Source organism: Aulostomus chinensis, chromosome 20 (assembly GCF_037954235.1).
Source record: "Aulostomus chinensis isolate RoL2024-O1b breed Wild chromosome 20, RoL_Achi_v1.0, whole genome shotgun sequence".
NCBI lineage: Eukaryota > Metazoa > Chordata > Actinopteri > Syngnathiformes > Aulostomidae > Aulostomus > Aulostomus chinensis.
The window spans coordinates 5,997,912-6,020,975 of NC_141339.1; the positions used below are offsets into that span (position 1 = coordinate 5,997,912).

At 42.2% G+C, this 23,064-nt stretch overlaps 4 protein-coding genes across 6 annotated transcripts in view; 3 read left to right on the plus strand and 1 right to left on the minus strand.

Annotated features, from left to right (window-relative positions):
- The first annotated feature begins 234 nt into the window (after positions 1-234).
- gjb7 (gap junction protein beta 7) lies at positions 235-4,307 on the plus strand. Its single transcript, XM_086189745.1, has 2 exons — positions 235-333; positions 2,799-4,307. Exon 2 carries the CDS (start codon positions 2,814-2,816, stop codon positions 3,627-3,629), a length of 816 nt encoding a protein of 271 aa, XP_086045871.1. The 5' UTR covers positions 235-333; positions 2,799-2,813; the 3' UTR covers positions 3,630-4,307.
- Positions 4,308-4,793: 486 nt separating this feature from the next.
- Positions 4,794-6,010, plus strand: smim8 (small integral membrane protein 8). The gene is made up of 2 exons (XM_086189555.1): positions 4,794-5,045; positions 5,786-6,010. The coding sequence occupies exons 1-2, from the start codon at positions 4,917-4,919 to the stop codon at positions 5,942-5,944; spliced, it is 288 nt and encodes a 95-aa protein (XP_086045681.1). The 5' UTR covers positions 4,794-4,916; the 3' UTR covers positions 5,945-6,010.
- A 1,764-nt stretch (positions 6,011-7,774) lies between these two features.
- On the minus strand, positions 7,775-15,959 carry ddx51 (DEAD (Asp-Glu-Ala-Asp) box polypeptide 51). The gene is made up of 16 exons (XM_086189744.1): positions 15,775-15,959; positions 14,836-15,161; positions 13,459-13,625; positions 13,192-13,342; positions 12,965-13,110; positions 12,037-12,108; positions 11,736-11,842; positions 11,540-11,648; positions 11,282-11,427; positions 9,574-9,778; positions 9,375-9,490; positions 9,171-9,287; positions 8,684-8,785; positions 8,501-8,564; positions 8,205-8,339; positions 7,775-7,960 (listed from the first exon to the last, which is right to left on the minus strand). The coding sequence occupies exons 1-16, from the start codon at positions 15,795-15,797 to the stop codon at positions 7,943-7,945; spliced, it is 2,004 nt and encodes a 667-aa protein (XP_086045870.1). The 5' UTR covers positions 15,798-15,959; the 3' UTR covers positions 7,775-7,942.
- Positions 15,960-16,434: 475 nt separating this feature from the next.
- cenpe (centromere protein E) overlaps positions 16,435-23,064 on the plus strand; it is a 29,086-nt gene continuing 22,456 nt past the window's right edge. For 2 of the 3 annotated variants that reach the window (XM_086190042.1, XM_086190044.1), the window contains exons 1-10: positions 16,436-16,637; positions 17,676-17,788; positions 17,877-17,966; positions 18,058-18,176; positions 18,257-18,376; positions 21,958-22,039; positions 22,124-22,191; positions 22,269-22,343; positions 22,445-22,496; positions 22,636-22,723. In XM_086190042.1, coding sequence (XP_086046168.1) covers positions 16,582-16,637; positions 17,676-17,788; positions 17,877-17,966; positions 18,058-18,176; positions 18,257-18,376; positions 21,958-22,039; positions 22,124-22,191; positions 22,269-22,343; positions 22,445-22,496; positions 22,636-22,723 — 863 coding nt within the window. In that variant the 5' untranslated portion in view covers positions 16,436-16,581. Of the gene's footprint in view, positions 16,638-17,675; positions 17,789-17,876; positions 17,967-18,057; positions 18,177-18,256; positions 18,377-21,957; positions 22,040-22,123; positions 22,192-22,268; positions 22,344-22,444; positions 22,497-22,635; positions 22,724-23,064 lie in introns of all 3 variants that reach the window. The other variant, XM_086190043.1, reaches the window with a different exon arrangement.

Genomic DNA, 23,064 nt, shown 5'->3' on the forward strand with positions numbered 1-23,064 from the left:
GCGGTAGTTTGGTCTGTTATTACTGTGCTGTTCTCCTCCCCCACGCTGAGCCTCACCATGACATGCAGCAGGTATTATTTGCATTAGGCATCTCTATGGTGATGCACACACACACATGCACACTCTTCGTGATAGGCTACCTGCATGTTCAACAGGTGAGTCAAACGTACGCTGCCTGGTCAAAGGATTTACTGTAATTCTCACCTTGTTTCAAAACAAAACAGAAACTGTGCTGCTATCACTTCTATATTTCAACCAAAGTAAAGCGGTCCACAGGTGTACAGGCAGCTGAGGAGGAACCCACTCCAGGAGGAACCTCCCTGAGGGCTGCCAGTAAGTTCTCTGCTCTCACCTCCTTTTTCAAAATTTTACATCGCTCTTTTGTATCTTGACTTAATCTTGATATTTTGTTGAGCTTTTCAAATTAAGTAAATAAAAATAATTTTTCACTGAATCAATGTTTATCTTGCATTGATAACTTAAAATGATTCATCTTGATGTAATTTTTGACCCTAAAAGTGTCTCAAAGGATTTAAAGAGATCTTGAGAGAAAAAAAATATATATTTTTTGTTACCAGGAAACCTTTCCTATAACTCTGAGAAAATGTCTTTAACCCAGAAGTAGTAGTAGTACACAATTATTTTCTCAAGTGAGTATTGCCTAAAAAGGGAAGAATCAGGATGAGAAGACTAAGTGCAAAGAAAATATAACCTTACACATCAAAACCATTTCAAATCATGACAAACCTTTTAGGTGTTTTTAGTCAATTATGTTGAAATGTTGAACAACTTCTGTATAACTTTGAAAAAAAGTTGCGTGTTGCTACTTTCCCGTCATTTGGGAGGAAATTTACTAAGGGTCAAAAATAACACATCAGTGTGTGTTGGAATAGTGTGTACTTTTTTTTTTTTTAATTCAAATTCTCCTTGTTCATTTTTTTTGCATGAACAGAGATTATTTTCCTTGATTCAATTTCATTTTTTAGAACTTTTTGAAATATTTGTGGTGTGCATTTGGATTTTTCTCTCTCTAAGTTATGCATATCAGCCCGGTAACAAACTGCTTTGAATTTCACGCAGTGATTCTGAACTTAATCTGTTTCAATTCAAAGTCAGACGTTTGCTTTCCATCTCACTTTTACATGAAAGAAAGAAACACATTTACAACTGTTCTGACACTGACGGGCTAAAAAAACCTCCTCTCAATGCAAACTTCAGCATGTGTCCAAAACACAACTTCCCGTTAAAGAAATAGAGGGAATTGACTTATCAAAAACTGCTTCTTTCATGTATGATGTACCCATGTGTATCGAAGGTTCTGGTGTTGATGTGGTTTAAAATCACCAGACACTGTCAAGCGTTGTACCTCACCAAATATCTCATTATATAGCGGACACGTCTGGTATTGCACCAAATTATGTGGCTCATTTAGACATCAAATTTTCCTCTACAGTGTGTTACCACCGCTGAAATGATTACATTCTAGATGTAGAGCAGAAGTAAACAAATAAAAAGGTGCTTCCTCTGTTCGAGTGTAAAGCTGTGGGGCACCGGTTGTCACGGAGATCAGATCAGCCTACTCAAATACGGCAGGGTCACTATTATCAAAAAGTTTGTGGTGAAGAAAATTGATGCAAGCATGATACAGTCAGTTAACTGACTGACTGATTCCATTTGCCTGATGTCGTTTGGGAGAACTGCACAAAAGTATCCCATCCATGTAGTAAATCCAGTATTTCCTCTACAGATTTTGTTTCCCTTTCTTCAACAATGCAAGATATGGCTTCTTTTTTACTGTCAAATTATTCCTTGAGAAACATCAAAGAACAACAAATTACTAACAAGAAAAAAATCAGGCTTATTTCCAATGCTTTTTGAAATAATTGAAACAAATATAATGATTTCAGTGGAAAATTTCGATTTCTGTAAAATGTAAGAGGTCATTTTTTAAAAAGTTTTTCCTTAATTTCTCAGGAAAATATTACAAGTGCCCACCTACCTGCAGGAAAATGTTTACAGCATGTGAACTGAAGTCTAGCAGGACGAGCCCTCAGCCTTCAGATTGGGCCTCTGATTTATAGGAAACAGAAAATGGAAGAATGTGCACAAGCTTGATTGTGAAACAAGCAAACATACTCAGGTCACATTAGCAGCCACTTTTATACCTTATTGTATTTCTCTGCTATTTTTTTTGTTTTAATTTTTTTTCTGTTTTATTCTGGTTATTTATTTTTGTAGTCCGTTATTCTATTTTTGTTGTTTAAATAAGGTGAAGGTAAATACGGGTATACTTGTTTTCTTTTATGATGTCAAGACAACTTCAGACTTGGGTTTCAGTGGGAGAAGCGGTTTCAAAGGGTCTTCTTTCATGTTCATATTTCAATAAAAGTACAATTCTAGAGTATTTCCATCATTTATCTCTATGTTTTAGAGACTTGATGTTTTAGATAGGCTTACACTTTACTTACTCACATTCTGATTATTTGGTGATATAGTCACTGAGTAATTCTCTCTCCAAATATGATGACTATCAGAGTGAGCAGTGAGTATTAACTTAGTGTTCTACCACCGCTTTGGAATACCGCATTATGAAAGAAGGGGCATGTCTAAAGAAATTTTACCTGCAAAGACTGTAAATGCATTCTGGCTCACTATTTCAAACTGCACATTTGAAATAATGGTGAGATGGTTGGTAGTTGATTTTCCTAAAAAAGACCTTTTAAAGTTTTGATTTTTCACGGGTAAGATGAACCATGACTTTGTGTCCTCGAGCTAACTGTGAGCTTCTTCCCTCTCAGGTGACTGTGAGGAAAATGAACTGGGGCTTCCTGGAGAGCGTCCTCAGTGGGGTGAACAAGTATTCCACTGTCATCGGGCGCATTTGGCTCTCTGTGGTGTTCCTCTTCAGGATTTTAGTGTATGTAGCAGCCGCTGAGCAGGTGTGGAAGGATGAGCAGAAGGATTTTGTGTGCAACACCCAGCAGCCTGGCTGTGAGAATGCCTGCTTCGACTACTTCTTCCCTATTTCCCAAGTGCGTCTCTGGGCCCTGCAGCTCATCATGGTGTCCACCCCATCCCTAATGGTGGCCCTGCATGTGGCCTACAGAGAGCACCGGGAAGCCAAGCAAAAGCGTAAACTGTACAAGGACAAAGGCAGCATTGATGGAGGTCTCTTCTGCACCTATACCATCAGTCTAGTCTTCAAGACGGCCTTGGAAGTGGGCTCTCTGATGGCATTCTACCTCCTCTACAATGGCTTTCAGGTCCCCATGCTGCTCCGCTGCAGCCAGGCTCCCTGTCCCAACATGGTGGACTGCTACATCGCCAAAGCCACAGAGAAGACAATCTTCATCTACATCATGGGCTGCACCTCCATCCTCTGTATCACTCTGAACTTTGTGGAGCTGATGTACATTATATGGAAACAGTTGTGGAAATGTTTCACCAGGCGTTACATCCCCGTGCAGGAAGAGAAGGCTTTCAGCCACTGCCAGCCACCTGTCTCCATTGTCAACAAGTTTACTGAGCCCACAGCAAACACAGATGTAATCACCACACACACACAGCGTATATCCACTGCTGAAAACCAGCTGGGCCAGTCCTCAGGGACAATCAAAGTGGAACTGTAGTTTACCAAAAAAACAGATATAGATGCTGCTTCAAGTGTTTTAAGTTTTAACAAGCCATTCTGTAAATAGAATGAAGTCGTTTGATTAACACTGTTAACAAAAACGGGACTTATCTGAGAAAATCTACTGTATGTGGCAAGCTGTATTTTATTATCTATGCATTGATACTGCAAGGGAAACTAAAACTTAAACGGGTGAAGATAAGAATGCTATTACATTTTCTGTGGAGTACATACATGAGGGGGTTACCCTTTGAAGGACAAGCGTGTTGTACCTACTGACATCTAGTGGTAAGGTCGGGGAATGCAACCCCTCCTGGAAATCATCTCAGGTTTGTGTTGTTTCATTCTCATATTATCCTACTTTTTTGGGAACTTTTCTGAACAGAGAATAAGAATGATTAACTGACACCAGCAATCACTTATTGATAATCAGAAAAAAAGCAAGTCCTTTCAGCAGTAAATGCAGTTGAAAAAAATATTTCTATGATATAATCCAAAATATAGTGAACCAGATGTTGACGAAAGACAATTAAGAGCTGGGTTGCTTTGAAGCATTCTTACATGGCAGCTCACAATTCTATGTTATTTATATATTTTTACCCATCCTGCTGTTTCATGCTGTCTTCTTGTTTACTGTTTTCTCTTAAGCTTGTTACAATTGAAAATAAAAGTTCAAACAAAAACTTCTGTCTTCTTCATCAGCATCAGAGTGACTCCTGGGATTGGTTTGTTTTATCTTGCATAATTCATTCACAGTTTTACATGCAATAATTACATACAACAAACACAAGGTAATCCTCTGTACGCTTTAAAAAAAAGTTAATCACTTTGAATAATCTTACAGAATATGAATTAGATTTAAGGACATGTCTCCTGTAATCTGCAGTAAAATGTTTGAAAACCATATCTCTTCACCTGAATGTGAATTAGGAAAAAGATTAATTCAACATCTCATTTTAATTAAAAGCTATTTCACCAATTTAATGATTTGATGTGTGTAGTAGTAAATGTGGACTCATTCTCGTGTTACGACAAACGTTAGAGAATGTCTTCTGTGCTTTGACGACTGTAGAGACAAGTATTTCTATCGCAGATGGAGATGTCTCGCCTCACCGCCGATAACCACTAGAGGCGCTGTAACATTTGATACCGCCCCTTATTCTTCTTCTCTGCCAATGAGAGGTAAACATGGCTGCTCGCGCAGGGGCAAGGTAATTCCAAGTGGCTAGTCGTCATATTTTGAATTTTATCGCCTCACATTTTTTACGTAGAGCGTTTACCAGCTATGACGGATAAGGAGGCCGGTGGCGGGAAAGAGGGTCCCGGAGAGAAAGGCTACCGCATTCCCGGGCTGAGAGGCGCACAGACCACCACACTATTCCGGGCTGTCAACCCTGAACTCTTCATAAAACCTGTAAGACTTGCATCTCCTCCCGCTGTTGTAGCTTGAGGAGCGCAGGAGTGTGCGTTTTTGCTAAGAAAACCTTTGAAGCGAGCCTCTACGAAACTGAAATTTATATTTATTTTATGGCTCCATACCTTGACATAATTAGCGCCCGCAAGACGGTGACATCTTCTAGGCATTACATTTGGATTAAGTTGAACATTTTTCAATAAATTATAGGCATTCAGAATTTACCCTGCCATTTGAGCAGAGAGGGTGATGCAGTAATTACCATGAAAAAAATGTAGGCATTCAAAAAATAGTATACATTATGCTAAAATAAACTATTATAAATAATTGTACAAATAATACGTTATTGTTAACAATAAGAAAGACAGTGATACCTAGCGGGTATTCTAAGTTTTACTATTAGATAAATCTATTAGATAAATTGAACATTTGTGAGTAAAATATAGTTAATAAAGTTCGCTACCAGTACAGTGACATCCAAGTATGAAATTGAGGACGCTAGATTTTTTAACAACTCCTTTTAACAATATCCAATATGTTTTAATGCCTGTATTATGTGTGTAATACAGACTTCGGAGCCTGTACTTATATGCTTGAAATATGGCCAAGATCAGCTGATACTGATGATGTGCTGATATTATCATCGCATGCCTGTAAACCACTGCCACGCATTTATGATTTATTGCTGCATCATACACAAGGAGTCTGGCTCCCAGACTGACACCAATTGTATTTTACAGAATAAACCAGTGATGGCCTTCGGACTGGTGACCATCACCTTGTGCGTGGGCTACCTAGGCTACCTGCACGCAACAAAAGAAAATGACCAGCAGCTGTACGAGGCTGTCGACAGCGGAGGAGAGAGATACATGAGGAGGAAGACTTCCAAGTGGGACTGATGGCAGAATGATTGATAGAACTTTTTGTGAATGTGAGGGCCGAGTGCATTAAAACCTGACTGGACTGAAACCAAAATACATCTTATGTCTTCTGTAAATGATGAAATACTACAGCCGAACCAGACTCAGCATGGTCGTGCTCTCTTGCAGCACAGTCAAGGTTTGAAAACAAGACCATGACTAATCCTTCTGTACGCTTCTGATGTTTCAATACTCATCAGTTCAGGTGCAGATTCCTGATGATCCTTGCCAGACATATGTATGCTGATGAGCTGGACCTTACTAATCTTTGGTTACCACTATGATTCACTTGTTGAGGCATGTTGTATCTTTATATTACTCAGATTGGTAAGGTTTCATGAGTTAATATTCTAACAGTGGTGGTGGGGAGCTAGTTTTACAGTGACAGGGGTTGAAGGTGTCCATAAAGCAGCAGGTGAAAGACCAGATCAAGGCACCAAGCCTTTACAGGTGATTCCACTGATTAACACTCTTCTGTGGCTGAAGGTGTGTTAATCAGTGGAATCACATGTGAAAGTGTTTGGTTGGAAGGAAAACCTGCATACACACGGCCCTCCATGGCACATGGTTCCCTACCCCTGCTGTAGGGCCTGGCTGCAGCTAATAACATTCAACATCGATTCTGGTTGTCCACTGCAAGGATCTCCCAGTCTTAGACACACTTGACAGTGTAGTGAAGACCAATCTTGCTGGCACATAGAGTTTAGAACATATAATTTATTAACTATACAATAAAGTCAAGCAAACGGGCTTCTCCCTCAGACTAAGATTTGTTTCTCAAATCAAATCTTTTTCTGTCCACACTGTTACTTCAAGTGATGAGGTCACAATATTTGTGTCCACACATCACCAACCTGCTGACTGAAGACACAAAGCGAAGGTGGCTAATCACCAAGGGGTGGGAAGGTCGTGAGTGCTTCAATTCCATTTGAGCATCCAGACTGAGACGCATGTGTGGAAAGCTGATTCAAATCAGTTTTCAAACTTCCCCAAATTTGATTTGGATCACATTTCTTGTAGTTTTTGGTTTTCCAGACAGTCTTAAATCAATCGGGATAAGCCAAAAATCTGATTTAGGCTGGTAGTCTGATTATGGCCGTAGTCACAGGAGTTAACGGAGTTGCTGAATAGGATGAAGCTGTTCAACACTTTAATTAATATCTCAGGCATTTATACAGATCTTTATGAATAACAAAAAAGGCATCTTAGTGATTCAAACTATTCGTGCCTAGGATTTTATGTGGATCCAATCAGAGACTTATTAAAGGGTCAGTCGATTAGCCTTGCTGGACATCGGCTCATTGGGTACACTTTTAGTATGTTTTTCTTTCAGTATTACGCAAAAAAAAAAATTTAGACAGATTTTTGTGGAAAAACAACACCCAAGAATAAAAAAAAGGTTGAACTATAGTATGATGGTTTCACAAAAATCCACTTAAGTGTTTCATGAGTAGTAATTTGAATTCTAAGTCATTGCCCTCTGCTAGCCCCAAGTCAAAAACCTACCAAACAATATACACACCTTTATATCCTCCCAGTAAAACCACTAACTCCCTAGTGCAGTGGGATCAGTAATTCATCCATCTTAGATGCAACTGGTTCCAGACGAGTACTCGGGAGGGAACAGATGACCTTTATTTTTTTAATAGTTCAACATATAAAAAGTACCTCTCCCAAAGGTGGTTTTCTTTACAATTAATAACCCAAACTCAAAACTGATCCAGCAGCTCAGTCTGAGACTCTAATAGAAAATACTGTAAATAAATATTTGCCTTCAACCTTCAGCTTCGTTTTCATCGGCATCTTCATCTCAACTAATCACATTTGTTTTGTTGGTGTGTCTCCTATGCTTAAGCCTCCTTCTAACATTATGGCTCCTTTAAACATGACACAAAGGGATGATTTTATATTTTATTAAACAATATCAAAATGTGAAAAAATGGGATCTTGATCAGTCACCTCATAGGTAAATGTCGACTACTTGGCCTTTTCATCCTGCAAAGACAAAACATAAACATTTCATGCATCGCATCGGTGAAACTCAAATAATTTTTGTATCTCTAAAAAAAATGTAAATATCAACTTCTTATCGCGTGTTGAAAAAGTCCCCAAATGCAAGTCACCATTTCTATGAGGCCCGGCTCTGGCAAAATACGTGACTCGTTTTCACTCCGCTGTATCTGGGCTCCAATAACACAGTGGAAACAGTGCATATCCTTCAGTCAGGGTATCCATGTACCTTGATAACAGCAGCCAGCTCCTGCAGCGTTTGTGTATATCGAGCTTCCATACTCTTCAGGTTCTCAGGTTTAATGATCTGTTTTTGGATCCCTGGGCTTCCTGCTTCCACTACCATCTGGAGGAACTTCTTCTCCTGAGAGCATGACAGAGACCTTACTTTCAAATACTGTCTTCCTCTTCTGTTTGTACCATACAGGTATGTGCCTCTTTATTTTCAGGGCCTGAGCCTGGAGGTGCTCTGGGGCAAAGACCCTGTTATGTTTTTATGTATTTTATTGCAAGGGAATGTTGTACCTGTACTCCGAGCAGGAAGGTGAAGGCCAGGCCTGCTTTCCCTGCTCGTGCAGTTCTTCCAATCCTGAGTGAAGTTGTCCAGCGTATATCAGCCACAACATACCACATGAATGAAGCCAAATTAGACAAGATGGGGGATGACTTCTTCTACGATCTCTGTCCTGTCATATGGGCGCATCTCACCTGTGAATGTAGGTCCTGATGTATTGAGGAGCATCGTAATTCACGACACACTTGACTCCATCGATGTCAATGCCTCTGGCAGCCGCATCGGTGCTGATCAATCTTCGCATCCCCAGTTAGTGGAAGGGTTTTGTGAATTTATATGTGAAAAAATAAATGTACATCAAATAGAGAAACTCTCACACGCACGGATGGAAAGATTTAAAATATGTCAATTATTGTTGAAAAAATTCAATTAATGATGGAAAATATTCTGTTAACTAAGAACAGAGGTAAAAGCATCCAATTTTGAGTTTAAAATGAATAAAAAGAGTAAAAGTTACTTAGTTTTATTTAGAATAATACATTTGATACAAAACTAGTGCAGTTAGTTGCCTTGAAATTTTGAGTTTTTTCAGCCTTTACACTAAAGAAAGTATTGTTCCTACACATAACCTTGAAGATATCCAGAAATTCTCTGAAGACAAAGATAGTCACAGAGACTCACAGTTGGATCTTTCCTTGCTCAAACTCCTTCAGCGTCTTCTTCCTCTCACCAGGAGACAGTCGGGACGAGAACTCAGCCATCTGAATTCCACCAAAAAGCTGCACCAACAGGAAAAGCCTGGGAGGGAACAAACATGCTGAAAGACTGACCATAGACTGACCATACCTTTCTGTTATGTGTTCATACAACATCGCTTTCTCCAACCTGTGAGCCGTCTCTCTGGAGTTGGTGAAACACAGGATGGGGCTGAGTTTCATGCGTAGGATGAAGTGGAGGATGAGGAGAGGCTTTTTGCTTAGTGTACATGGCACATAATATTCCTAAAACACAGAGATGGAGTCATTCGTGGCTCTTCACTGTGTGCCTGCCCACCCTGCCACAAGGGCAAAGGTCACCCCCTTACCGTCAGACCCTGGGGAAAGTCGAAGCGGTCCTGCTTCTGGGTGACAGCAGCTGACTGAGGGGTGTTTCCAAGCTCACTGGAGTGACTGTGGATGGAGCTGAAGAGTCTGGGGTGGTGGAGGCCCAGGAGCTGCAGCTTCTCTGGGTTCTGGGTGAGTGTGGCAGAGAACAGCAGCTTCTGAAGAGGCATCTGAGGAGGAGACAGACTGCAGCAGAGAGACAAACATATATAAGATAACGACAGTGGAACGCACAGCAGCACTGACTGCCAAGAAAAGAGAGCTTTGCCTGTGCAAAGCAACATTTCTCCAGGAGAGAAGATACTTCTTCAAACCATATCAAAAGGACATGAGATAATCATTTTCCTCAACTGTTTATGACTGCAAACCTAAAGTAGCTTAGATGTGTGGGTCATATGCAAATTCACACATTGTCCGAGTTGGCAGATGTCGGTCTGAAGTGACTGTGTTGTGGTCAACATCACATATCAACGCCAGTGAGATTTATTTCAGGGATGATCAGAGTGACCAGATGTATCAGTGGTTTAAGACAGAAGAGAAAAGCAAATAAAGCCACTGTATTGCTGCAGTGACACGTTGCAGGTGGTTCAGTTTAGAGAGCAATCAGTTTAGAGAGCACTGAGTCCCAGGAATAACCTTTAAATGCTGTGTAGCAAACTTGAGGGAAACATTTGAACAAACTCACTTCTTTACAGAGCCCGAGCCACAAAGAAAGCCGAGTCTACATTTTCTATCCCCTATTGACAGAATACAAGCTGCTGTGATCTCTTCAAAGACACATCCTGCTGAGGTGCGAGACGATGAGACTTAAAACTTATTTGTAACTGTTATAATTGGCCTCATAAATGACATCATGTAATGCAGTGTTTCCCAACCAGGGGTACGCGTACCCCTAGGGGTACGTGAGCACATTGCAGGGGGTACGTGGAAAAATTTAGAATTTATTTCCACGATAATAAAAAATATTCTTAGTCATTTCATAAGTCCGTCAATAAAATGGTACGTGTGAGCTATGACTTGTTTCCCTGGGGAGACAATAACCTGTGGCACAGCCATACCAAAATCAAACAGCGGGAACCTGTTTACCTGCAGGTAAACATGGATAAATGGCTGAAACGTCTAGTTGCTGTGGATCCAGGAGGAGGAAAAGAGCCCGCCGCCAAACGCAAGAAAGATTCCAAACCTAAACCAAGGCAGTATAGTGAAAACTATATTTTATATGGATTCACTTCGACGTCTGCGGACCCACCGCAGCCTCAGTGCTACTTTTGCGGTGAAGTCCTGGCAAATAACTCCATGAATAATAACAATATAATAATAATATATTAGTATTAATAATACAGTATTAAAAATACAAACGTTTACTATAATATTGTTTCTAATATTTATAATTTGTATTGCCTTGAAGGCAACATAATTTTATGTTTAATTTGAGTTAAATAAGAAGATAATGCCTGAATATTAAATGTTCAATTTAAGAAGATGAAATAAAATTACTTGCGTTGAATATTCAGTTGTGTTATGTTCTACTTTTGGAGAATCATGAGCACGTATGAGTGAAGGGGTACTCATGGTATGAGAAAAAGGCTCAAGGGGTACACAAGACAAAAAAGGTTGGGAACCACTGATGTAATGTTCCAGGTTTCAGGGCTTGATCCTTTGTTACCGTGTTTCTTTGAGTTGGCTCACCTGGCTGCTGTGACACAAGCTGGTTCAGTCCTCCTGAAGATAGACGTGTCATCTGGTCCACTTTCTTTTTTGTACACTGCCTTTACTACCTGACTGAGCCAGGCCTGGTGCATGCTGTCAATCATCCTGTCTGCCTCATCAATAATCTGAGATGGATGAGTCAACGAAGAAGGAGAAGAAAAACACATTCTCTGATAAAGTTTGAAAAAATACAGCTTTGAGTTACACTTTTTGTTTTTGTTTGTTTTTCAAACTCACAAGGAACCTCAGCTGATCCAGACTAAAGCCTGAATTCTTGTTGATATGATCAACCAGTCTACCTGGAGTGGCCACAACAATGTCGGCTAAACTGCGCCTCACTCCTCCTCTGCAAATGACAAGAAAATGAAATACTGAAGAGCTGATGATGGAACTGCGCCGTTTCTGAAAGCAACACAAGCATTTTTGTTCTCACCTGTGTTCCGACAATGAAGCCTGCTCGGCTGCAAAGGACTTCTGACCCGCCAGCATCACCACTCTCAGTGTGGTCCCCTCAGCATATGACATGAACACTTTCCCCACCTGTAAAGAAGAGGAAGCCTTTCAAGTCTCCTTAGCAACCAGTTTCCTTCTGATGAATGCATGCGTTAGTCCCTGTGTTAAATGTTTTATTTAGACCGACACTCATTCACATACATTTGCTTCTATTTTCAACTTTATCACTGACATTCACAGTTTCTGTCACAAATCAACATCTTAGTAGCAAAACTCGTGACCTGCTGGGCCAGTTCTTTGGTAGGCAGCACAGCCAAGGCTCGGACTTCACACACCACCCGCTCCATGAGCACCTAACGGTAGACAACATCATTTCATCAGCAGAATACAGTAATGTGTAAAGTTTTAGGTGATTCTCTAAAGTAAAACTAACTCTGGTTAACAGAAAGAAAACCTTATTGTAAGTATCCTTTGCCTTTTTAACATTAGCAGTTCTTACAGGAAAAATTTAAGACCTTCGTCAATTAAATTCAATAAATTTCCCATCTGTTTATTACACTGTAGGTCACCTCAACAACCTCACCTGACATTCTGACACATCTGTCCTTTTCATTATTTTTGTGCACTTGCAAGTTGTTTCCACATCAGAGGTGACTTTGGACCTCCCTGGATTGCGGATGCACCAAAATCCTACCAGCTATGACCAGGAGATCAACCTTCCCTGACCCCTGCCAGTGAGTGAGCTGATGTGTCTTGTCACCATGCTTACACGAGCTCTCAGGATAATGAATTAACTGTTGTGTGTTGAGTATCAAAAAAAATCTTGAAAATATTAAATGATAATTGAATTGACTGTCAACTTTATTTTCTTTTTGGTGTTGTTAATATTCTGTTTTGTTTGTTTGTTTGTTTTTACTTCAGCCTTTTCATGTTTCGGTTATTGTTTGTGTTAACTGAACTGACATATACACCAAATAATATTCAACTCTATTCTATTCTCAGTCTTGACAAGATGAAGGATTTTTTAAAGGAACATGACACTCTAATTGTTACTTTGTGTTTCTCCTTGTCAAGTTGTGTTGCATCTCATGATTCTGGTTCAACTTGAGAACAGTTCGTGCATCACTGTATGAAAGTTAAGAGATGTTCTACTGAGAAAAACAATTCAGGCTGGCTCTCATGACGCTGGAACGAGATGCGGCAACTCACCTGTATGACTGGGATGACGAATGCAAGAGTCTTCCCGCTGCCTGTTGGAGCAGAGACACAAATGTCTCTGGGCTTGAAGCCACCTCGTCCAATCAGCAGCCCCTGCTGAGCGCTCTCCAGGATGGCTGGGATGACCTCTGCTTGCACTGAGAGAAAAGGTCACGGGTATTATTAGCAACTTTTCCATTTTTATTTGGCACATATTCAATATATACCTTTGGCATCACCTGGAAAGAAGTGCTGAATTCCGTTAATTTGTAGTTTTTTGGCCAGCTGAGCAGACAGGCCTGTGATGTCACCAATGGGCACCAGGTTGCTTTTAATGTCTCTGTGAATGACATCAGGCTGAGCCAGCCATTGAGGTAGCACTCGGTGCACCTAGTGACAGAAGAATGAGAGGACCAACAGCAAACACACAAGATTCCACTTACTAGGCAACTCATAGACTCAGCAGAGGTGACCCATGACCTTCTCTCCAGCACATCAGCACATACCTTTGAAACAGGTTTGTTCTCAAACCCTCCTAGAACTGTAAATCCAGTTGGAGTTGAGGTCTTTGTTGTGGGTGCTTTTGGGGTGTCACTTTCTGTCTCTACCTCATCTTCTCCATCTCCCCCAGTCAGAGGAGTGTCTGAAACACTTTTCACTGCTCCACCTAAAACTGAAATTACATGCAGGAGGGTACTTTGTCATGCAGCTGTTTCATCATGAAATGAACTTCGTTAAAAAAAAAACAACATAAATAACAGAGTGTGACATGCTGGTTCTCATCCAGTGTCAGTCATGGATCAGTAATGCTGACTGTTATTAGCTACAGTTAAGATAATGTGGTTATCATTTTTAACGATTCATTTGTTTTTAGGCAAGCAAGGAATTTGCTTGGCTTTGCCTAGCTCAACAGTTTTAGCAGTAAATGTTTGATTTTACCGTCCATGATTCAGCCCACATCAAAGCTCATTTCAACAGGCATTATTTGAAATTACTGTCATAATCCCAATCCTTATCGGTTCCCTTTTTTTTTAAACACAAAGATTATTTTAATATACTTAATAATTACATCACAACAAAACTGAGATCTGGGCGTTGATTTTTGACCAGATCAGGGGCATCGTTTATGGTATATGCCCCTTTCCAAAAGGGGGGTAGGAAAAATAATTTTGATCAGAATAGAGTACAGTTCTCCGCAGAAACTGTTATCCATGCACCACAAGTTCACTGCACAGACTGCACTTGACAAATAGCAGCAAACACACACACACACACACACACACACACACACTTCTCCAATCACTTCATCTGAAACATGTTGGCAGCATGGCTCAGGGGTAGAGTGGTCGTCTAGCAACCAAAGGGTTGCTGGTTTGATCCTCACCCCTGGTGACCATGTCCTTGAGCACGATACTGAACCCATAATTGCTCCTAATGAGTAGGTTGGCGCCTTGCATGGCAGCCTCCCCCATCAGTGTGTGAGTGTGTGTGTGAATGGGTAAATGAGATAACACTGTAAAGCGCTTTGAGTACCGCTAAGGTAGAAAAGCGCGATGTAAAATTGAGTCCATTTACCATGTTCATCACATTCACAAGGGCTGTGTAAAACAGGACAGAGACAGCTCTCACAATCACAACACTCCACACCTTCAGTATCAGTCCAGAACACAACACAGCCAAGTCAACCATGACAAATAATTAAATATTACATAAATCATCTTCACCTGTTCAGTGGTATGGAGATGCAATAATTTTGTTAGTGAGAAGAAGCCATTCTTATTACTGTAAGCATATAAATACTATGGTGGTAACTGTATCATAAAATTTTTCACTGTACCTCATGGTTTCAATCAACATGCTGAAATATAGAAGAATACACACACCTGACTGATCCTTCTTCTCTTTCTCTTTTACACCGTTCTTCTTCTTCTTTTTCTTAACAACAGGCTCCTCATGGTTATCCAAGTCTGAAATGCTCAAAGTTGCTGTTTCTGATTTCCTCTTTTTGTGTGTTTGGGTCTCTTGGCTGCTGTCTTTGTCACGTTTTCTTTTCTTTTTGACATCGAGAGGATCCAAAAATTTTTCAGGCAGGTGCTGCTTCTGTTTAGTTAGACTCTGCTTCTGCTTCGCCTTCTGCTGCAGTTTAGCCAGCAGTGCCAGAGACCGAGACTTCTTTGACACACTGTCATCATCATCCTCACCAAGATACCTGGGAGAAAACAAGAAATAAGTCCTCATCTTTGACACAATTATGACTCAATATCGTGTAACCTTTTCAAAATAAAGCTGAATGTTTCTGTAATAAAGTAGTTACTGACATAAAAAGATTATCTACCGAATAATTCATATTTTGTTCTTTTATCATGAGTTAAAAAAATCTGAATATAACAAATACTAAATAATTAATGAATTTGAAAAGAGAAAGTTTTGGCGAAACTGTTTAGACTGCATTGGAGATTAAAATTGTATTAATAACATCATCGATTCGTCTTTCAGTCTTTGTTGTGACCACGTTTGTGTCTAAACCATGGTGACCGAATGATGGATTTATTACGCCCTCTAGTACATACTATAGACTCATGAAGTAAGATTAAATTGCCGACATAAAACATTACAACTCCCAGCAAAAAAAAAAAAGGTATTCAAAATTAATTCACAAACAAATTACCAAAATTCTATGAGTTGACATATTTATTACAAAAAAATACGATACACACGAATACCATTTAAGTATTTTAACAGAGAAAAGGGGTTTTGAAAAATAAAGGCTCAACCAACTTTAAAGACAGAGGTGAACTAATTACAACTGACATAAACCCTACCTGTTGACAAGAAAAAGAGACATTTCCGTTGCAAGTTGAAACGCCCTGAGAACCCGTATTTGCTTTTTCAGATATGCTGCATTATGAAAATAATAACAAGGAAGAAGTGACAATCAACCTCGTAATGCAATATGAATACACACGTCTCCACTCATGTGTTCCCCGTACTCTGCGACACGCGGTTTGATGACGTCACATGCGCAGTCGCCTATCGCTTCGCCACAGTTTTCTAACTCGGGAGATACCACTAAGAAGTCGGGTTGTTTTCTTCCCCGTGAAAGGAGTCTTCCTCGTCATTAGTTTAAACCTTTATGTTTGCCTAGTCTCAACCAAACTCGCAACCTTGCGCTTTCTTCGTTAGGCAAGCTAGTTTTCTGTTTTTTCCACCTATGTGCTGCTTTACGCGTCCCCTTTACTTTTGCTGAACATTTAGGAGAACAGTCGCAGCCTCATTTACATTATTTTATATACGTATCTTAATCTTACTGTATAAAAAAAACGCATTTAAATAAGTGTTTATAAATGCACAATGGAAGCACTATTTTTAACCGACCATTCTTGCACTGTGGATGTATAATAAGACTATCCTTTTCCACAAACACACAGCCACATCCCCCATCCGCAGATGGATCCATCTACCCGATGACGTTCACCAATCAAAACAAAGTACCTGAATTTAAATTTACCAAACGGAGCCATAAGCAGTGTGCTAGCCTTAGTTCTTACAGCGTAATTTGTTAGTTAACTTTCATGGGAAATATATCACTTTGGCTTGTAATTATATGTGGATAATTGGAATAAAGCAAAATGACAGAGGAGTCCGCTGTTAAAGTCTGTGTTCGTGTCCGTCCGCTTATTGCGAGGTGAGTTTTGAGCCAACATCGTTGGATGTTCGCTTTTGCGATTGTACATAATTAACATTATTATGCTATTATGAACAGTAGATTAGTCAAAATTCAGACGTCATAACAAGTATTTGTTTAATCCGCGGACAATTATGTAGTTGCCAAGGGATACGCTCGTCTGTATGGTATTTTTCTAGTAACTTTTTCTTTTATTCAACGTTTGCGAAATTACGGTTGAGCAGGTGCCGTGGAAGAGTACCGCCAAATGCCCCTTATCGTGATTATTTAGAGCCTACTGTGTTTTTTCTTAAAAAGAAGTTGACACTTCCATAGATGATTTCTTATGAAAGATGGCGCGTTAAGGCCCGATTAGCGATGGGTGTGGAAGGTTTTTTCGTTTATGGCAGTTTTCTGGTGTTCGCATGCAAATTGCTAAAGGATAACACTATATAAAAAAAAAAACCTAAAAAGAATTATGTAGATTACGATCGTTGACATCGGTTTTCTGGTCCAGGGCCGATTTGAATCAGTATCTCTTCAAAATAGCCTCTAATTTTCTTGTATGCACAAAGGTCAGTTTTTTTATTTGACAAATCCAAAACCATTATAAGCTCTTTCTTTTTACACATGCTTTGATTACTGATGCTCTGATTTTGTTCTTGCTCTTGCTATAACGACAAAGATGCCGAAAATGCTTTTTATTTGTGTTTTAATATTTGTTCAGGATATGGTAGTTTATGTGGATATTTGAAGCTTGTGTTTTGTTTACTCCGTTGGTGAGGTATTGTTATGGTGTTTGTTGACTTCAGTATTGATAGGGGGCTTAAATATCTGACAGTGCTTCCTGTACCCCATTCTATAACTCCTACATACACTAGTATACATATTACACAAGGCTTTTGTTCATACGATTGAAAAATCAGAACTTCGTGTGTGATGCAATTTGGCCTCATTGCTGTTGTTTCTACAAACTTGCCAAGAATCAAGACTGTCATCTGAGACGTGTCAGACATACTGTCATTCAGTGGATTTGTGGAATGTGTGTCTTTGTTACAGGGAGGAAAGTGCCACATCAGAGATCGCAGAGCCTGTTCAACTGTTTTGGAAAGCTGATAAGAAATCGATTCATCAGGTCGATGATGGAAACTCAAGCAAAAGTTTTAGTTTTGGTAGGTTTTGCAGCATGTGTTGTGATTCTTTTCTGGTTGTGTTGTATAGCTGTACCAGCCACACAACTTTCTTCTGTTTTGTTCACAGACAGAGTGTTCATTGCTGAAGAAACAACCAATCAACTGTACCAGGACATTGCAAAACCTCTGGTTGTTTCAACCGTTGAGGGTTATAATGGTGTGTAATGGAAATTGGATTCAAAGAAACCTGTCTTGTAGCATGTCTTTTACACGCTTCGGTAAATATCTGTGCTGCGTTTGATCCACAGGAACCATATTTGCATATGGGCAGACATCCTCAGGGAAGACTTTCACCATGATGGGGAGTGACCGTATCCCTGGAGTGATTCCTCTGGCAGTTGAAGATGTCTTCCAAACCATTAAGAATGTGAGAATTGTATAATTTGTTTTAAGCAAGATTGTGTTATCAAGGTTTAATCTAACCAGTTGCTACTCTTTTAACTGTAGTGTCCAAAGAAGGAGTTCCTTCTCAGGGTGTCTTACATGGAAATCTACAATGAGACTGTCACTGATCTGCTTGTTGACAGCTGGAAGAGAAAACCCCTGGAAGTCCGAGAGACTATCAATGTAAGGCTGGGCTTCTGATCACATATGAATATAGTATTGAATCTTACGGTCACATTCAAATGCGTAGAATCTCTTTAAAAAGAATCTTAAAGGAAAGTTAAAGCTGTAGCACACCTTATTTTCACCTATTTTAACATCCCTTACATTTTAACCCTTGTCATAAGAGTTCACACAGTGTGTGTTAAGCTGTGCTTAATGCCTGTGTAACTCATCGATAATGCAATTAAGATACTTCCTGTCTTAATTTAAGTACACTCACTGTGATGTTGTTGTTCTGGTAAAGCACAGGCTTGTTTTGTCGGCGATGTCTGAAGAGGAGGCATCATGAAACAGACCAGAAAGTAGTGAGATGTTGCGTATAATTACAACAGATAGAATGTTCATTATAACATAATAATGAGCTCTCTGTAGTGGTGAATTATGGACATATTTAATTCTTCACAATCTCGTCGTCGTCGTCCTCCTCCTCCGCTTTATCCAGTGGGTCCGGGTCACGGGGGCAGCAGCCTCAGCAAGGAAGCCCAGACTGTCCTCTCCCCAGTCACTTCCATCAGCTCTTCCGGGGGAATCCCGAGGCCTTCCCAGACCAGCCGAGAGATATAATCCCTCCAGCGTGTCCGGGGTCGGCCTCGGGGCCTCCTCACGGTTGGGCATGCCTGGAAAACCTCTCGAGGGAGGCGTCCAGGAGGCATCCTCACCAGATGCCAAACCACCTCAACTGACTCCTCTCGACATGGAGGAGCAGTGGCTTTACTCTGAGTCCCTCCTGAATGACTGAGCTTCTCACCCTATCTCTAAGGGAGAGACCAGCCACCCTGGGGAGGAAACTCATTTCGGCCGCTTGTATTCGCAATCTCGTTCTTTCGGTCATTACCTAAAGCTCATGACCATAGGTGAGGGTTGGAACGTAGACTGACCGGTAAATTGAGAGCCTCGCCTTCTGGCTAAGCTCCCTCTTAATAACAACAGACTGGTTTAGCACCTACATCACTGCGGATGCCGCCCCAATCTGCCTGTCAATCTCCCACTCTATCCTACCCTCACTTGTGAACAAGACCCCAAGATACTTAAACTCCTCCACCTGAGGTAGGACCTCCCCCCAACCCGGAGAGGGCAAACCACCCTTTTCCGGCTGACGACCATGGCCTCAGACTTGGAGGTGCTGATTCTTATCCCAGCCGCTTCGCATTCGGCTGCAAACTGTCCCAGCAAGAGCTGGAAGTCGTGGCCCGATGGCACTAAGAGGACCACGTCATCTGCAAATGGCAGAGACGACACCCTCCCGCCACCGAACTCGACCCCCTCCACCACCCGGCTGCGCCTAGAAATTCTGTCCATAAAAACTATGAACAGAACCGGTGACAAAGGGCAGCCTTGGCGGAGTCCAACCCTCACTGGGAACGAGTTCGACTTACTGCCGGCAACGCGGACCAGACTCTCGCGCCTCCGGTAGAATGACCGAATGGCCCTTTGTAAAGGGCCATCCACCCCATACTCCCAGAGTACCCACCACAGGGTGCTCGTGGGAACACAGTCGTAAGCCTTCTCCAGATGCGCAAAACACATGTGGACTGGTTGGACAAACTCCCATGCCCCCTCCAGCACCCTAGCAAGGGTGAAGAGCTGATCCACGGTTCCACGGCCGGGTCGAAAACCACACTGCTCCTCCTCAATCTGAGGTTCGACTATTGCCCTGACCATCCTCTCCAGTACCCTTGCGTAGACCTTACCAGGGAGGCTGAGGAGTGTGATCCCCTGATAGTTGGAACACACCCTCTGGTCCCCTTTCTTAAAGACGGGGACCACCACCCCGGTCTGCCACTCCAAAGGCCCCGCCCCTGATGTCCATGCAATGTTGCGGAGACGTATCAGCCAGGACAGACCCACAACATCCTTGAGATACCCAGGGCGGATCACATCCACCCGTGGAGCTCTGCCACCGCTGAGTTGCTTAACTGCCTCAGCGACTTCTGCCCCGGAGATTGGACGACACCCCCCCCCCCCCCCCAGCACTCCCCAAACTCTGTCTCCTCCATGGAATACGTGTTGATGGGATTGAGGAGTTCCTCAAATATTCTTTCCACCGCCCAATTATCCCCCCAGTTGATGTCAGCAGCCTACCGTCCCCACTGTAAACAGTGTGGACAAGTTGCCGCCTTCCCACTTGAGGCGGCAGACGGTTTGCCAGAAACTTTTCGGAGCTGACGATAGTCGTTCTCCATGGCCTCACCAAACTCCTCCCACGCCCGAGTTTTTGCCTTGGCGACTGCCATGGCTGCACACTGTTTGGCCTGCCGATACTGGTTGGCTACCTCTGGAGACCCACAGGCCAGCCATGCCCTGTAAGCCTCCTTCTTTAGCCTGACGGCTCCCCTCACCTCTGGTGTCCACCAGCGGGTTCGAAGATTACCGCCGCGACCGGCACCAGCAGCCTTACGGCCACAGCTCACAGCACCCGCCGCGACAATGGCAGAGCGGAACATGGCCCATTCGGACTCAATGTCCCCCACTGCACCCGGGATGTGGTCAAAGCTCTGCCGGAGGTGGGAGTTGAAGATCGTTCTGACTGGTTCTTCCGCCAGGCATTCCCAATAAACCCTCACTATTCGTTTGGGCCTGCCAGGTCTGCGTGGCGTCTTCCCCTGCCACCTGATCCAACTCCCCACCAGATGGTGATCAGTTGACAGCTCAGCTCCTCTCTTCACCCGAGTCCAGAACATGCGGTCGCAGGTCAAATGATACGACTATAAAAATCGATCATAGACCTCCGACCTAGGATGTCCTGGTGCCATGTGCGCTGGTGAGCATCCTTATGTTCGAACATGGTGTTCGTTATGGACAAACTGCAACTTGCACAGAAGTCCAATAACTGAACTCCACTCTGGTTCAGGTCGGGCCTGCCATTCCTCCCGATCACGCCCTTCCAGGTCACACTGTCATTGCCCACGTGAGCGTTGAAGTCTCCCAGTAGGACAATGGAGTCCCCAGTACCCTTCCCAAGGACTCCAAAAAGGGTGGATACTCTGAACTAGAGTTCGGCGCGTACGTGCAGACCACCATCAGGACCCGTTCCCTGACCCAAAGGCACAGGGAAGCAACCCGTTCATCCACCTGGGTAAACCCCAGCGTACAGGCAGAAAGTCTAGGGGCAACCAAGAAGCCCACCCCCGCCCTCCGCCTCTCACCTGGAGCAACTCCAGCCAAAGAGAATGTCCAACCCCTCTCAAGGGCTCGGGTTCCGGACCCAGAGCTATGTCTCGAGGTGAGGCCGACTATATCTAGCCGGTAACGCTCAACCTCTTCCACCACCTCCAGCTCCCTCCCCGCCAGAGAGGTAACATTCCATGTCCCAAAAGCAAGCTTCCATGCCTGGGGTTCAGACAGCCGAGGCCTGCGCCTTGGACTGACACCCAAGCCACAATCTAATATCGTCATATCAGACACCCCTGAGTAGATTTCGCCTTCTTTACAAAATTACATGGAGTATTAGCTGTGTTGGGCCAACCACCCTAATCACTGAATAGTGAAAACCCAAAATGGCGTACCTGCCACTGTTACATGATCAGTGTCACTGTGTGCAGAAAAATATCTATGTAGCTGACCTGACAGAGGAGCTGGTGACATCTCCTGCACAAGCATTGGCCTGGATACGTAAAGGAGAAAGTAAGACTTGAAGTTATTACTGCTCATCTAGACAAGTTTCTGTCCACTGCAGGCTGTGTTTAACTACAGATTTGTCTCCTGTAGAGAACCGTCACTATGGAAAGACCAAAATGAATCAGCGCAGCAGCCGCTCCCATACCATTTTCCGAATGGTAAGGCAGGCACAAAAATGTTTTAAGTGTTGCTATAATCAGACATCTAGCCTTTCTGATGATTATCTTTTCCTTAGATTCTGGAGAGCCGTGAAAGGAGTGACCCAGTGTCTGGTGAAAATGCGGACGGAGCCATTATTGTGTCCCATTTGGTAAGCTAACTTGTTTATTGAAATCCCCCCCCGGTTTGTTTATTGGTCTGCTGTATTTTGTTCCTGATGTTTGGTCACTAAAGAGCTGCCTTTTCCCCTAGAATTTAGTTGATCTGGCTGGATCAGAGAGAGCAAGCCAAACTGGAGCTGAAGGTAAGGTCAAGTCTGAGCGGCTGCTTTATGTTCATTGATTGAAGCAAATGAATACATGCCAGTCCTGATGTTGTTTTAGTTTTCTGAAAATGGAAGAGTGTAGCAACATTATAATAATCCATCAGTTTTGATATCCTAGGCACACGATTCAAGGAAGGCTGCAACATCAACCGCAGCCTGTTCACGCTTGGCCAAGTGATAAAGAAACTCACTGATGAAGGCCAGAAGTAAGTAGAATGTGGAACTGCAATGTGTATGTAAAAATCTTTCCATCTCGATTGTGACAAGTTTCCTCATTGATGCCTCCGGTCACTCAAGGTTGTACAGTCATAACTCTGGGACGTGTCATTGTCTTGTCTTCTTTTGGTCAGTCTTTAATGGTTCTGATATAGTCATGCCTCAGGCTTGGGGGAAAGTTCTGGCTTCCATGTATGGTCCAGTCAATCACATTAAGCATAGTTTGATTTCATGCACAATTTCATGAAATAGGATTAAATGAGATGGAGCACAGGGGCTAAAATGTTATCTTGCAATTTATCTGCCTCATCGAAATAAGCCTAGATTAGAT

Bases quoted from the DNA above. Each gene is read 5' to 3' on its own strand.
- gjb7 (XM_086189745.1), top strand. From the start codon at position 2,814: ATGAACTGGGGCTTCCTGGAGAGCGTCCTCAGTGGGGTGAACAAGTAT.
- smim8 (XM_086189555.1), top strand. From the start codon at position 4,917: ATGACGGATAAGGAGGCCGGTGGCGGGAAAGAGGGTCCCGGAGAGAAA. The intron at 5,046-5,785 runs GTAAGACTTGCA...TGTATTTTACAG, and splicing joins CTGAACTCTTCATAAAACCT to AATAAACCAGTGATGGCCTT.
- ddx51 (XM_086189744.1), bottom strand. From the start codon at position 15,797: ATGTCTCTTTTTCTTGTCAACAG. The intron at 13,343-13,458 runs GTATGTGCTGAT...TTCTGTCACTAG, and splicing joins AGAACAAACCTGTTTCAAAG to GTGCACCGAGTGCTACCTCA. The intron at 9,779-11,281 runs GTGAGCCAACTC...TCTCTGCTGCAG, and splicing joins GCTTGTGTCACAGCAGCCAG to TCTGTCTCCTCCTCAGATGC.